The 16,574-nt window shown below is 39.3% G+C and overlaps 2 protein-coding genes across 2 annotated transcripts; both read left to right on the top strand.

Annotated features, from left to right (window-relative positions):
• The first annotated feature begins 1,126 nt into the window (after nucleotides 1-1,126).
• Nucleotides 1,127-7,764, top strand: LOC141757460 (uncharacterized). Its single transcript, XM_074617958.1, has 2 exons — nucleotides 1,127-2,004; nucleotides 3,436-7,764. Exons 1-2 carry the CDS (start codon nucleotides 1,420-1,422, stop codon nucleotides 3,661-3,663), a joined length of 813 nt encoding a protein of 270 aa, XP_074474059.1. The 5' UTR covers nucleotides 1,127-1,419; the 3' UTR covers nucleotides 3,664-7,764.
• Nucleotides 7,765-9,381: 1,617 nt separating this feature from the next.
• On the top strand, nucleotides 9,382-13,751 carry thap1 (THAP domain containing, apoptosis associated protein 1). The gene is made up of 3 exons (XM_074617870.1): nucleotides 9,382-9,593; nucleotides 11,330-11,522; nucleotides 12,104-13,751. Exons 1-3 carry the CDS (start codon nucleotides 9,415-9,417, stop codon nucleotides 12,497-12,499), a joined length of 768 nt encoding a protein of 255 aa, XP_074473971.1. The 5' UTR covers nucleotides 9,382-9,414; the 3' UTR covers nucleotides 12,500-13,751.
• The last annotated feature ends 2,823 nt before the right edge of the window (nucleotides 13,752-16,574 follow it).

Genomic DNA, 16,574 nt, shown 5'->3' with positions numbered 1-16,574 from the left:
ACCCTCCTCTTAGCTTTGGTTTGGTCTCTTTTTATGGAGGACCACAAGAGTCACGAAAAATAATAATACAGCATTTAATTGACTAATAACTAATTATACAATACAAATAGGCATTAAAGGTCCCATATTGTAAAAAGTGAGATTTTCATGTCTTTTACATTATAAAGCAGGTTTAAGTGCAATATAAATACTGTTAAACTATCAAAACACTCAATATACAGAGAAACACACAGCCTGTATTCAGAAATTGTGCGTTTGAAACAAGCCGTTAGGATTTCTGTCCATTTGTGATGTCATAAATATACAATATATAGACCATTACACGGTTTTTAACATAAACATTCTAAATGTGTCCCAGTTTATTTCCTGTTGCAGTGTATGTAAATAACATCAGCTGACAGGAAGTAAACATGGACCCAAACTGTTGCTTAGCAACGCAATTCCGTTGAAATGCACTAAAACGAAACGTATGAGGAAAATAATGTTTTAAAATTACAGCATGTAAACATGTTCTAGTAGAAACACAAAATACAAGTATGAACCTGAAAATGAGCACGATATAGGACCCACCTAATTCAGACCCAAACTGTTGCCTGGCAACGCAATTCCGTTGCAATTCCGTTGCAATTCCGTTGAAATGCACTAAAACGTAGTGTTTCAGGCAGAGGTAAAAAAATAAATAAAAATACAGGTATTTCAGGCACGACAGAATGAGGAAAACAAAGTTGTTTTTTTAACAATACAGCATGTAAACATGTTGTAGTGGAAACACAAAATACAAGTAAGAACCTGAAAATGAGCACGATGTGGGACCTTTAATAAATTTGTTTACAAATTGATTTATTAATCCATGAATAAATGGAATAAATTACAAAGTAATTCATTAATTGTCATTTTAATGGGCAATAAAAAGAAGAATTTACAAATGAAATATAGTTTTTGTAAAACCCTTTTTAATTTGAAGTATTTATTGATGGATTCATATTTCACTCTTCTTTTTATTCTTTTTATAATTCTTATTTTCATAATTCTTTTAACTATTTTTATAATTCTTCTTTTTATTCTTTTTATAATTCTTCTTCTCTACTCCACAGGAGGCGCTCTAACAGTCTGTGCTGTAATTTCTTCCAGCGAATAAGACGAAGAGGGAGCCACAACAATAACACACAGCTAGCTACACTGAGAAGAAAACACTTACGAAACGAGCCTCTCTTACCTCCTAAATCCGTATTTGAAACACTTATAGGCAGTCCGTTTCCGTAAATAATCCAATATAAATCTGCACAGAGGTGAAATGTTGAGTTATTAACATGAATACCATGCTGTGGTTGTTGTAATAACGGTCAGAAGCTATCTATCTTTACCCCCAGGTCCGCGCCTCTTTCTCGGGTTTCTGTTTAATGTCACTGGTCTGCCATCATGGAGAGCTTGTACAAGCGGAAGATGTTCGCCTCGATGCGGAAAACCAAAGTGGACGCAAACAAGAAGAGGCAGATCGGCCTGCCCAACTCCATCCTGGACGACAGTGACGAAGGCTCCTTCACCTCCTCCTCCTCCTCCTCCAACGGGTCCGAGTCCGACTACCAGAGCTCCCGGGAGGAGGAGGACAGCGAGCAGGAGGAGCGAGGAGGCCGGAGCGGAGACGACGACTCCGGGGCGACTTCCAGCGACCACAGCCGCTCAGTCACCCGCAGAAAGCGCTCGTTCCTGGGAGGAGACAACAGCAGCTCCTCGTCCTCCAGTTCCGGAGAGGAGGACAGCACTGATGATGAGGAGGAGGAGAAGAAGAAGAAGAAGAGGAGCAAGGAGGTGAAGAGGAAGGTGCATCAGAAGAAGAGGAGCAGGCTGCAGCCGCGAGATGAGTCGGACTCGGATCATGCAGAGAAGAAGAAGGTCGACGAGGCGGAGAAGCTGAAGAAGAGGCAGAGACACAACAAGCTGCTGGCGCTGTCAAAGAGGATGAAGGCCCGGGTACCCAGCCGGAGGTGGAACCGCCTGAAGCAGGTACAGTACACCACCTCACACATAGTCACTTAACTTTACACTTAAAGGTACCATATTGTGCTCATTTTCAGGTTCATGTTTGTATTTTGTGTTTCTACTAGAACATGTTTTCATTCTTAATGTTCAAACAACATATTATTTTTCTCATCAGGTCTGTCTGAATATACCTGTATTCACGCTCTGTCAGAAACGCTCCGTTTTAGCGCATTTCAACGGAATGGCAATGGAATTGCGTTGCTAGGCAACAGCTTGGGTCCATGTTTACTTCCTGTCAGCTGATGACATTCACATACACTGCAACCAGGAATAAACTGGGACACATTTAGAATGTTTACGTTTAAAATTGTGTCAAGGGTTTAAATATTGTAGATTCGTGACATCACGAATTGGCAGAAATCCTGACAGCTTGTTATATTATACAAGGACTTATTTATATATGGACTCAAGCCCTGTTTATAATAAAAAAAAACATGAAAATCTCACTTTTTTATAATATGGGACCTGAGACGCAATTCTGTTGCAATTCCGTCAAAATGCGCTAAAACGGAGCGTTTCAGACAGGCGGTGAATACAGGTATATTCAGACAGACAGTATGAGGAAAATAAAGTTTTTTTTGAACATTAAAGCATGTAAACAAGTATGAACCTGAAAATGAGCATAATATGGGACCTTTATAACTCTGGATTCGGCTATTAGTGCATTTTACAACTTTAAAGAACCATCCATCCATCCATCCATCTGCAACCGCTTATCCCGTTAGGGGTCGCGGGGGGGCTGGAGCCGATCCCAGCCGACATTGGGCGAAGGCAGGGTGCACCCTGGACAGGTCGCCAGTCCATCGCAGGACTTTAAAGAACCAATGATTTAAATAAGGGCTATTAAAGTGTTTGTACTGGGAACTTGATTCACCTAAAAAAACAATTTGCTGAGTTACAGACGTCTCTTTCCCAATGTAAGTCTATGGGAAAAAGTATTTTTGGGCCCAACGGCATCCCGTGACGAATTTGGAAGTTGTAGTACCACTGTTTGGCCACTACAAAAATTGGCATCAACGACCGGTGCTCTTCCTGGGGGCTTGAGTGGAACAGTTTTCAACTAGCTAGCGCGCTACACTTGCTAATGCCATCTGCTCATCAACTCCTTGATCATAACAGAATATAGTAACTTTAATCACATCTCAGTTTAGAAAAGCCACCACAAGAAAACATGTTCTTTTTATGTTATATAATGTGCATTGATTGGTTTCCCATAAGCCTTGCTTTCCCTATGCAATTCTGTCTGCCACCAAGCACGATCCTGGGAAATTGAAGGCTCGCTAGCGTGCTAGCTAATGCTGGCAGCCAGAAACAAAGATCTATGATCTATTTGCTGCCAGTCTGTTTGATAATCTAAACAAAGAACACATTTTCTTGCGGTGTTTGTATTTTCAGGATTCGGGCGATGAGGAAGAGTCCAAAGAAGGTGATGATGATGAGGCCGTCGGTGGTGATAATGATGGAGGCGCAGGAGAAAATGGCAACAGTAAACAGGCTGCAAAGGCTGATGGAGGAGACAAAGAGGAGGAGAAAGACACAGAAGAGGAGACAGAAGAAGAAGAAGAAGAAGAGGAGGAGGAGGAGGAGGAGGAGGAGAAGAAGGGAAAGAAGGGAAAGAAGTAGATCCACTCTGTGATTGAGAACAGAGAAGGAGTTTGAATGTGAAGAACTTAAATACTTAAATCGTCTGACTCATAACAGTTAGTTTGTACAGTTTTCTCCTTTCTCCTGCAGCATCTAAAGTGGAGAACGCTAAGAACCGACAAGGTTTTCACTGTCATATCTTGTTGCTATAGAAACAGACATTGGTGACACGCAACAAAAAGATGTGCAGATGATTTGGAGAGCCTCGCTGACGCATTATGATATGTATTTTGTGGAGGAAGTGGAGCCTGAATTGGGACACAGCTTTAGAGTGATGCTGAGAGAAGTGGCACTCCTCTTCGGTGTCATATGTTAATTCTTAGTGGTCTACCACTGCTGATCTGCTGACATATGTCACGTCAAGTCTGTTTAATTTATCCCAAAGTCACTTATCCCAGTTGTTGATCCCATTTTACACAGACAGGTGCAACTTTACACCGGCAGGTATTGTGTAAAGTTGGTGATAATGTGAATGTGGTATAAGCTAATGGGGCTAGCCGCAGCTACGTATTATCCCCATACGGCTAGCAAAGTGAATGTAGCCTGTTGTTTTTGACAATAACTAGCAGCATGTCAAATATCCATAGTTTTTATTTTATTCTAATATTATTATTATTATTACTGTTAAGAAATGTTATCACTCAGGGGACATCAGTCACATGTGACAAAATAATTTGAACTCGGGTCCACTTACTGAGCTTTCAATTTTATATCGTGGTTTTCGAGACCATGAAAACAACAACAAACAAGTTGGCGGATGTGGCTAAAAAGCTCCACAAGTAAGTGGATCTTGAGTTGAAATTAACGACAAGAATTAACTCAAACGAGTGATTTATAACAGACATACGCCAGTAGATCAGCAGCAGCATACCAGTGATCAACATACCACTCAGAATTGGCAGATGGTGCTAAAATAAGAGTGGCAGACACTTTTTGATGCTGCAGCTTCAGTGTTGATCTGAGCAGAGACGCTGCTGCAGAGGCTTTAAGTTTTTAGTGTATCTTGTGTTTCTGCTGGAGGACGGTACAGCAGCTCAGAGGACGGGGCTTCGTCAGTGTCAGCTGACAGACTGTGGGGACGTGAATCTCACCCATACTTGCCAACCCTCCCGATTTTCCCAGGAGACTCCCGTTTTTCATCGCCCTCTCCCGCTTTCCTCCCGGGGTCACACTTCTGATTTATGACAAACCTTTTTTGCCTTGTCGTTATCTTAACCTGTTTCTGGCGCTGTACAGCGTGTATATAAACCCTTCTGTTTCCACCAGGATGACAATACAGCTACGTTGTTTCGCGGTAGAGAAGATGCTTGTGTTGTTGGGCTTTGCTCAACGCAGCGATAAGCCACCGTGGTGTGGCACAAGCCATTGGAAACAACATGTTACAGAGCGCAGTGGTGCTGTTGTCGCATTGTGTCTGAAAGGATTAGTTTCAGTTTTTATTAGTTTATAAGTTTTTATCAGAGATTCACACAAGTTCACACCAGAGGGGTGATTATTGCAGTGTACTTAATATTTTGTTATTTTCAGTCTTTAAATGTCTCCAGAATGCAGGAAACAAAGTCTGGTTTTCTCCCTTTTTTTGAGGTCTCCTGGTTGGCAAGTATGATCTCACCCGGCTGAAATATCAGTGCAAATACTGAGGACACTGAGCTGAAGAAATGTTCCTTCCTTTATTGTAAAAAGGCACAGGCAACGTGTGTCTGTGACAATTCTAGGAGATAAGTCAAATACGAGTCCCAGAGAGCATCACTAGAGGAAACATCCAGTGACAAAGCTTCGAGTTCTTGTTGTTTAGTGTGTGACTGCGGTGAGAAAGCACTCTGAATATGATAAAACTCTGATTTCACAGGTCTAGATAGACATCGGCTGCTGAGGCTTCTGGGTACTGCTGTATTCAGAGATATTCAACATACCCAACTGACAGTGCTCAGATTCTTCTCTGTTGCACTTTCCTTCTATTTTATTTATTTTTTAGTTAAAAAAAAAAAAAAAAGATAAAATCACACTCTGTTGTTGAAAAGCAGACTTTTTTTTTTTTAAATTTGTGATGAAACCACTGTCTGACAGGCTCATTGCTGCTGTCAACAGGGGATTTAGACTGAATGATTTCAGCCACAAACTTACAAACTGTATATTTTATTGTACAGTAGCCTTTTATTTGTTTCAGTTTAAAGGCAGTGTTTGCAGAAATATCTGTAAATGTTTGGTAGTTTTGTCCATCCCTTCAGTTACGAGTATATTTGACTTAGCAGCCGCTGTCTGATTGCAGCTCCTCCGTTGAGAGGATTTGCTGCTTTTCCCTGTTTTATATTATTGTAAACTTTGGGTTTTTGGACTGTTGGTTGGACAAAAATAAGACATTTGAAGACATCACCTTGGACTTGGAAAAGTGTCATTGACATTTTCACACATTTTATAGCAAAAATAATTAATTGAAAGATTAATTTACAGATGAATTGATAATGAGAATAATAATTTATTACAGGCAATGGTTGTTTGTTTGAATCCTAGACAGTGAGCACAGAAAATTTCAAGCTTAAAGGTCCACCTACTAGCTTTATCCATAGATTTCAACTGCATCTCACACTCTTGAACGAAACAAGCTGGTGTAGTTGTTATTGAATGACCTTTGGTCATTGTTCAAAGACGGTCTCTGGCGTTGGATGTGATCGAACGTCCACTGACTTGTGACCTTTGACTCCTTCCCAGTTGACTGGTTTTGGTCTGGTGTTCACACAGGTCTTATGATGACACCTGAGTCAGTTCCTATTAAGTGAGTGAAGACTGTGAGATGCAGCTGACTGCGCTGAAAACTACCAAAGACGGTGTGTTTATTGCAAAAGAACAACAACATAAAAATAGCTGAAAGAAAAGAGTATGGAGGTACTTCTTTAACTAACCTCTCAGACTCCAAAACTTTTATCGGCGTCGCTGAATTGTTCCAGTAAAATGTTATCGTAGCTGACAGGAAAGATGGACAGAACTATAAAAAATAGGATTTAGACTACAAGAAACAAACATTTTTCGTACATATCAGAGACATTTTCTCCTAAAGGCAGATGCTTTTTGCACTTGCTGAAAGCAGTTCATTTAAGTACATTTTAACATATAAATATAACAGGAGAAGCAACACAGTGTTTCCTGTATATAGAGTTCATTTGGGCTGCCCTCCTACAAACTTTCTTTGTACTTTTTCTATTTACTTATCTCTCTCTAAATTCTGTTTCAGTGCTACATTCATGTGCTAATGTATAAATTGGACAAATAATGTCCTTAATCAGAAGTTTGCTCTTTTAAATATATCCCCTTCATTCCTTGTTGCCTTCCCCTCTTTCCTCCCTTTCTTCACTCTTTCCTTCCTTCTTCTGTAATGGTGCGTTTAAGTGCAGTCATATAGATTGGAAAAAAAGACCTCCCTTATCATAAGCTAAGCCTGTTTTGCAGATTTCTGAGCTTTGACAACTGCAAATAAGCTGCCAGCTGATGAGAAACTGAGCTGTAAAGAATGTTTTTTTTATGTCCAGTTTACAGTCTGCAGCTGTTCAAACTGAACCTACAAAGGGTTTAAGAGTTTGGGGCTTTTTATGCTTGTCGCTCTTCCACTGGACTCTCTATATTAAACAGAATAGTGATGATAAACGCACACGCGTCATAGTTGTCATGGTCTTTCATTGCTGTATAAAGCTCTTCAGACCAACCCTGCCCTGTTGAAAACACCTCTTTTATTAATAAAGTTTCTTTTTTTGACCAACAAGTTTTGTGTTGGAAGTCACATCTTAACTTTCGTAGTATATAGAACTACATTTCCCATGAATCAGCCTGCCCTAGCTGTAAAATATTGCTCTTTTATTTTTATATGTGAATGATAAACTGAGTGCTGAAGCCTCAGGACAGTAACATCTGAACACCTCATTTTAACAAAGATATGACAACATTTGGTTGACTTTCACAACTACATCTCCCATGATGCTTTGACAGAGCCTCCATACAGGGATTGCATACAGTCGCAGCCAAAAATATTAGTACCTTTGCACTTTTTTGCTTTCAGAAAAATTGTTGAAATTAAAAAATATTTTGGTATTTACATGTGTATTTCTTCCAGTTTGCATATTCACACTTCCTTTATGTTTGCTAGTGCTAGTTTGCTTAAAGAGCAACACACCTCTACATAATGTAATAACAATACAGCATAAATATCTAGAAATATTAACAGCACTGCACAGACACTGCTGGTGCCAGTGTACCGTATGTTGATATGTCAAGTGTTAATATAGCACCAAATCACAACAGGAGTTTTCTCATGACACATTTCAGGACTCTAATTAATATTCTTTATTTACAGAGACCAAGCATTCCCTCATGAGAAAACATTCGGGCTACGGCTGCAAGGAAAAGCTCCCCTTTAACAGGAAGAAACCTCAAACAGAACCGGGCTCTAGATGGGAGGCCACCTGCCTGACCGCTTGGGTTGAGAGAGAAGTGCACAGCAACAACTATAATAACAACCACTATAAAAATAATAGAAATATGACTAATAATAATAGTAGTAATAGTGGACGTCATCGTGTATATGAAACACATGATATTGACCTTTGTTTTCACACTGATGGTACCAGTGGAATCTGCAGCAAACACGCAACAAATAAATTTTTCTTGCTCAAATTTTTATTTACAAACCACTACAACATTCAGCATCTAAAATTGTTTTTTTTTAGCACAAAATACAGAGCAGAAACTAACAAGAGTATTTGAAGTGATTTTTAATATCTTAAACAAACTATCACATTAACAATAACAATAACATCTTCAGAAAATTTAATTAAAAATGAAGTCTTTTATTTTTACAGCAGAGTATCTTTTTCCTCATAAGCCATAAAAATAAATCCCCAAAAGATATATGTAGAAATAAAATGGTATTCATCAAGGGCGGGTGGATATTTTTAAAATGTATACATAACATTTTATCACACAAATGTACATGTACACATACATGTTTATGTATTTAGAAATAATCAAATTGTAAGTATCTGATTCCGAACACATTTTTGTATAAATATGCAGCTGTAACATGTTTTTATAACAGATTTGAAGTTGAATGGCAGTTATTTAAATTTAAATTAATCTGAGTGTGATATAAGATAAGATAAGATCAGATATTCTTTTATTAGTCCCGCAGTGGGGAAATTTGCAGTATACAACAGCAAAGGGGAAGCATCAGCTAACACAGTAAAAAAAAAAAAGAGCTAAACAAAGTGTAACAAAATATGAATCATTTAAATAGAAGGAAGTATAAAAATAGGAGCAGTATATACAGTATTGACTATTACCAAAATTGCACAAGTGGAAAATGATATTGCACAGTGAGAATGAATGAATGACTGAATGAATGAATGAATGAAATTCCACCTGAAAATATCAGGTTATTGTCAGTTTTTTGGTGTGTAAGTGGTCTACTGGGAGCAGTGCTGGTTGTGGAGTCTGACAGCTATATATATATGAAATGGAAGGATATATTTCAGAGTATAAGGGTCATATATTATTGTTATTTATTTTATTTATTTTATTTATTTTATTTATTTTATTTATTTTATTTATTTTAATTATTTTATTTATTTTATTTGACAATTTCTTCTTTGTCTCCTTCTGGTGGACATTGTGAGAGATTACCGTAAGGTGTTTCTGGCCAATCAGATCCGAGAACACAGTCCACGTGACCCAATCCCCGCCGCCATGATTGTTACTGGCAGTGAAGCCTGTGTGGAGGTTGTGGAGCAGCACCAGCGGAGCCTCGTAGAGTATCAGTCCGAGCCTCAGTGCGTGTCGTCCCGGTCAGCAGTCATGGTTCAGACGTGCTCCGCGTACGGCTGTAAGAACCGCTACCATAAAGACAAAGACATTTCCTTCCACAAGTAAGTTTATCTGAACGATTTGCGTGAGCTAGTTAGAGTTAACTGTCCAGACATGACGGATAAACCTGGAAGACAGAGTTCACCAGACTGCGTTCACTATATGTCGTATTTAAGCTTAATTGCTCGTCGTCAACAGTACGGTGGTGGTAGAAGTTGACAAAAGACATCCCTTGTGTCGGTAGAGTTTACTGGTTAATTCGGCTCACCGATAATTCACCAAGCACCATCTTATTTTGAGAAATTTAAAGGTTTGCATCAAGTTCGCCCACCAATCGCGCAGTCCCCATCCTCCAAATGAACTAATTAAACTGCATGGTGGTTACTGTGGTGATGCCCAAACATCCCAGTTTCAGTGTTACCTTAAGTACTGTTTCACAGACTTCTATATGCCGAATTTACCAAGACATATTACATCTTAGTTCAACACTCATCATATTCCCCAACATGTTTTCCTTATCCAGAAATACTTAAATACCATTAATTCTGAATGGAGTTTGGTTACAGTTCTTTTTGTATTGTTGGCTGTCAAGCTAATGTTAGCCTGAAGTATCCTTTGAAGGAACAGGTTAAACATGTGAGACGAGCTGAACCAGACTTAAGTCTACTAACAACACAAGTTACAGAGCAGTAGCATTTATTATTGTAAATCAATTAACAACACAAAACAATGACAAATATTGTCCAGAAACCCTCACAGGTACTGCATTTAGCATAAAATAATATGCTCAAATCAAAACAAACTGCAGCCCAACAGGAAACAACAGCTGTCAGTGAGCTGACTTGACTATGACTTGCCCCAAACTGCATGTGATTATCATAAAGTGGGCATGTCTATAAAGGGGAGACTCGTGGGTACCCATTTACATTCACATATCTTGAGGTCAGAGGTCAAGGGACCTCTTTGAAAATGGCCATGCACATGGTTGGTACCAATGGATTCCTTAGGTGTTGTAGTTTCACATGATGCCAGTATCTTCACGCTAGCTTTAAAACGGAGCCTGATACAACCTAAAAATTGCAAGTTGTGTTAAACCTGCAGTAGGCAGAATATTTTTGTCATCATTGGGTACAAATTGTCAGCTGTGTGTCTGCCTGGCATACTGTCAGGATTTACCTTTAAGTGGTAAATTATTATCATCCCTAGATAATACATTGTTTAAAGGTCCCATATTGTAAAAAGTGAGATTTTCATGTCTTTTATATTATAAAGCAGATTTAAGTGCTATATAAATACTGTTAAACGATTAAAACGCTCAATATACGGAGAAAAACACACAGCCTTTATTCAGAAATTGTACGTTTGAAACAAGCCATTAGGATTTCTGTCCATTTGTGATGTCACAAACATACAATACATATATCATTACACGGTTTTAAACATAAACATTATAAATGTGTCCCAGTTTATTTCCTGTTGCAGAGTATGTAAATAACATCAGCTGACAGGAAGTAAACATGGACCCAAACTGTTGCCTAGCTACGCAATTCCGTTGAAATGTGCTAAAATGGAGCGTTTCGGACAGAGGGTAAATACAGGTATATTCAGGCAGACAGTACGAGGAAAACAAAGGGTTTTTGAACATTACAAAATGTAAACATGTTCTAGTAGAAACACAAAATACAAGTATGAACCTGAAAATGAGCACAATATGGGACCTTTAAATTTTCCAACATGTCCATTTTTAAACAAGGCTTGTTGTGAATGCACACCTTAGATTTATTTCTCATTCTGCCAGGTTTCCTCTGGCGCGCCCAGATGTTTGTTGTAAATGGGTGGCGGCGATGAGGAGGAACAACTTCAAGCCGACAAAGTACAGCAACATCTGCTCGCAGCACTTCACCAAAGACTGCTTCAAGAGAGAGTGCAACAACAGAGTGCTGAAGGAGAACGCCGTGCCGTCGCTCTTCACCTTCAACCTCAACATCAAGGTGAGGCAGCTCAGTGAATTTCCACTGCAGAGTCCACACACATTTGATCCAGACCAAGTAAACTTTTAGTTCAGGAGCCGGTTGCACCAGCTCTTCATAAATTAAAACATAATCTAGTTCTAATGTAAGTGCTTATAAACTAAAGCAGGTTGCACCGCATTAACTGGTTCTTATGTAGAGATTGCTAAATATTTACACCTATGAACTGAATATATGACTTTCAATGAGGTTTAGATTGAAGATTATTTTTGACTTGTCATTGTAGGAAAAGCACAGGCTAATAACATTAACGATGGGTCTGTTGTGCTCAAGTATTAGATCGTATGTTCATATCATACAAGCTGCAGAGTTTCTGACATGTATGAGATCTTCCTGTTGGTGAAAAGAACTACAAAAATGTCAACAAACTGGTCATGAAATGGCTGCAAGGCCACCATCACTGACGGTTACATTTAAAGACAAACTCCAAGCGTTCTGTTATAATGCTACCAAACCCCTCAAGGTTTCTCCCAGCTGATATCTGGAAACTTTCCTGTGGTAGTTCAGAAAGCAGCAACTCTTGTTTGTTTTCTGTCTGACAGTCAAAGTCCCTGGAGGATCCCTTCACATCAGAGATCCACTTCCCTCTCTCTCTGCCTCTGACCTCTGACCTGGCAGTGGAGGAGGAGGAGGAGCCCGGGAGGAGCCTTCCCGAGATCCGGTGCGAAACACTGGCGGTCTCCTGCGACCACAACTACACAGCGGAGGACTCTTTTTGGCAGAAGAAGCGCATCGAGCAGCTGGAGGAGCAGTTGGGGAGTCTGAGGAAGAAGCTGAAGACGACGCAGCAGAAGTGTCGGCGGCAGGAGAGACAGCTAAAGAGGCTGAAGGTGGCGTGTGAGACACAAAGGACCGGTCGCGAGCCGCCAACAGCTCTGGGAGAGGGATACGTGATTTTACCGAAACACCTGTACCACACACTCAAAGGCCTCGAGTAACGAGGAAACGAGAGACGAGCGTGTGGTCAAATTAAAATCTGCTGCAGGTTTAATCTCACATCTGTCAGCAGCAGCTGGCGGACTGTTGAAGAGCTGCTGAGCGAGGCGGCGAACCCTTCGAGCTGAGAGCTGGAGGACTCACTTGTTCGGGAAGTGCAAATGCAAGATGTGGATCCGATTTGATGGATACAACAAACTCTTTTCATATCATTTTGTTTCTGTTTGGACTGCGGTGAAATGACTTTAAGTAATGTCACTTTAAATGAACAGTTCAACATTTTGGGGTTTGGTTTTATTGGGAGTTCTGCGGCTGAAACCATTTCTTGACAAACAGCCGGGTTGCTGTGTTTCCCCCGGAGGCTTGTCGTCACATTGAGGTTGCTAGGCAACCAGTGGAGACGCTGCACTGAAGTACTGGGTGGATGGATAAACTTTTGTTCGTCAAGAAATAGTTCCAACATGTAACTCCCCCTAAAATCACAAACTGATGTCTTTTATTATGCCTCCGTGCCGACGACAGCCGTGGCTGTGAGGCATTATGTTTTCGGGTTGTCCGTCCAATTCTCGTGAACGCGATATCTCAGGAACGCCTCGAGGGAATTTCTTCAAATTTGCCACAAACGTCCACTTGGACTCGAGGAACTGATTAGATTTTGGTGGTCAAAGGTTGAGGTCGCTGTGACCTCACAAAGCACGTTTTTTGGCCTTAACTCAAGAATTCATATGCTAATTATGACAATTATTTCACACAGATGTCTAACAGGATGGACATGGATGTAAACTGCAACTTGACTGGTAGACGGAGGCACACAACCGTGAAGCAGTAATTCTAGTATTTGTTTGTGTAATGATTTAACAAACAAGTTGAAGTTGTTAATCAGTGAGCGTCAGGGGTGTTAGTAGATTTATTTTTGAATTTCAGAGAGGCTAGCTGTTTCCCTTTAAGCTAGGCCGACCATCCTGACTCCAGCTCTGTAGTTAACACACAAACATGACTTTGATATCGATAATCTCATTTCAGTCTCCGAAAGATAACAAACTATTTTTCCCAAAATGTTGAACTGATCCGTCAGAGATCCTGGTTTGGGATTTGGGGATTCCAAACCCCCTCCCTATGCTCTATCCTATTTATAATGTTTGTCTTTGAAGAATTCTTCCTTAAAGGAAATTTAACAAATTGTACATTTGTAATACTTTTGAATGCTTTACTTTCTTTCAGTATTTTTCTTTACATAAAGATGATGCAAAAACATTCTTTCTCTCTCTGTGTGTTTGTGTCAAAAACCTTTTGACATTTGGAGATTTCTGCAAGAATTGCATTTTTCAGCAATTAAATAGTGAGCGTGGGTACCCACAGAACCCATTTTTATTCAGATATCTTGAGGTCAGAGGTCAAGGGACCCCTGTGAATATGTCCATGCCAGTTTTTCTCTCGCCAAAAAAAGCTACAGTCTCTGAAAGACAGTAAAGTCGGCCGAGGATGCCGGCGTTCACAATGAGTGGAAGTTTATTACTCCCAAATATTACATTCCTTTCTCATGTGTATCTTTTTCTATATAGGATATGATTACTTATATATTACATGTGGTGGTTGATTTTTGTATTCAGCTTCCAACAGCAGGTGGAAGATGGAAAAATGAGGGCGGAGGAGGAGGAGGATGAAGAAGCCCTGCGCCAGGAGCCTCTGTCTGAGGAGGAAAGCAAGAAGCTCAGGAGTCAACATCAGGAAGATGGTGAGTACGTGCTTACATTTCTTCTCCTGTTCATCTAATATGATTGCCTTTATACTGCATGTGATTATCATAAAGTGGGCATGTCTGTAAAGGGGAGACTCGTGGGTACCCATAGAACCCATTTTCATGCACAAATCTTGAGGTCAGAGGTCAAGGGACCCCTTTGAAAATGGCCATGACAGTTTTTCCTCGCCAACATCTAGCGTAACTTTGGAGCGTTATTTAGCCTCCTTTAGAACCTACTAGAGCCTCTGGAAGACTGTAGAGTCAGTCGGGATGATCGGGTCTCAGAGGATTAAACTATTTATTTATTTATTTCATTTTGATTCAACTCAGTAAATTAATGTAATGTAACATTTTTTCGTTTGAGGGAAAAGAAAAGCAGTGATATGTTTGGCCAGCAGGTGGTGGTGCAGAGCTGTATGTCAGAAACCAGTGGGTTAGTCCCAGTAACTCTCTCTAATGATTACTGATCACACAGTGCACCGGTTGAGTAGTACAAAGTACTATTAAAAAAGTACACCTAAAACAACATTAGATACACACTTAGCTGTGAAAACCACCTTAAAGTGCACTTTGAATCACACTAACCTGCATGAAATGTTATATCTTGGTGTCATTTTGTTTGAGTGAAATTGTAACCGTATTATTTACTGTTGTATAGTGGTCCCCAACCATTTGGCTAGATTTAAAGAGGCCTGAAGAGGTGAAAGTATCCAGAAAAATACATTAAAAATAAATAAATAAATTAGACACATATCTGAAGAAATGAATAGAATTTGGTGTTATCATTTTGTGAAAATATTTGGTAACACTTCATTTTACAGGTCTGTAAATTTCATGGTAATTAGTTGATAATTAGCAAGTAAACTATTTGAAAGTTCTTTGGAATTACTGCCAAATTACCCCAATATTTACCTCAAAATTGATCAAATAATACTTCGTTTGGCTGTCTTGACTTGGGACTTGACTCTAGACTTTTATTATTATTATTATTTTATATCTATTTTAAACATTATTTTATAATTATATTCCGCTATTTCCCAATAAGCGATAATAAATAGCTGGTAATTTGTTTAATACATTTCCAGGAAAATAATATAAAGTTAATTGATATGCTTTATTTCCATGTCTGCTGATAAATAGATAATAATTAGCAAATACCATATTTTTAATTTCTTTAAAAAAACTCCCTGAATCATTACATTAGCTACCAGGTTTCATTTGTGGACATTAAGTCACACAATGGTGAGATTTGTGCCTGACTGGAAGTGTCTTCTATTAGTTTTCCACCTCCGATGAAGAGCAGCGCACAGCCGCTTCTCAAGCCTAAGGGCCCTATTTTAACCATTACATGCTATTTTAGCATATCATTATTAAATAATGTTTATAATAAAGTAATTTTCGATAAATTTTGAGGTAAATATTGGGCTAATTTGGCAGTAATTCCAAAAAAAATTAAAATACTTGCTAATTATCACCTAATTACATGAAATTTGCAGACCTGTAAAATTAAGTGTTGCCAAATATTTTTATATTTTACAATTTGTATTCATCTGATCACCTTGTGACCCCTAAAATGTATCTTGAATCTTTGGTGGGGAGCCACTGATGTGGTGAAAACATTTGTTGATTATATTGTGCTTTTTATATGGACCCATGGAGCAGTTCTTGCTAAAGTAACAACTAATGAGGATCCAAATAAACACATTTTTTGGACCGCATTCCTGTCCCCCGGAGAATGAACGCTTTATGTTTTAATGACCCCCGTGACCTCTCTTCTAGTGCCAGCCTCAGGACAAACTTTACATTTTTAGCTCCATTACTAAGACTCAGATTGTAGCTAAATCTTCAGGATATTATTCTGACAGTTTTTCACATCCTCCAGGGGACACACTAACAGGAGCGAGTTTTCAGTTTGGACAGCGGACTTCACCTCCTCGGTGACCTCAACCCTTCCTCAGGTGAACAAGACCTCTGCGGGGCTGAATGTGATCCAGGTGGACGTGTTTGGGCTGGAGAGTAGCATCAAGGTCGTCCTGTCCCGATCTGTAACGCTCCTCCTCGGGCTGCAGTCTGACCGCTCTGATTAAACAACACCTGGATGACCTACTGCTGCTTCCACCAGCAACCAAAAACAAAGGTAATATTGGGTTTTATATACACCATTCACACGGATAAAAACATCCTGTGTAAAAAAAGTGTATTTTTGCACACATTTAAACATGAAACATGCTCATATACATTTAAATGCCAAAAAAGAAATAGATATAAAAATGTTTAAATATAGTCAACACACAGAATAACTGTTTTTAATTTAAATTCTACTATATTTATTTATG

This window comes from Sebastes fasciatus, chromosome 19 (assembly GCF_043250625.1).
Source record: "Sebastes fasciatus isolate fSebFas1 chromosome 19, fSebFas1.pri, whole genome shotgun sequence".
Taxonomy (NCBI): Eukaryota; Metazoa; Chordata; class Actinopteri; order Perciformes; family Sebastidae; genus Sebastes; species Sebastes fasciatus.
The sequence above is the reverse complement of the archived record's forward strand: the minus strand, read 5'-3'. Positions and strand labels throughout refer to the sequence as shown.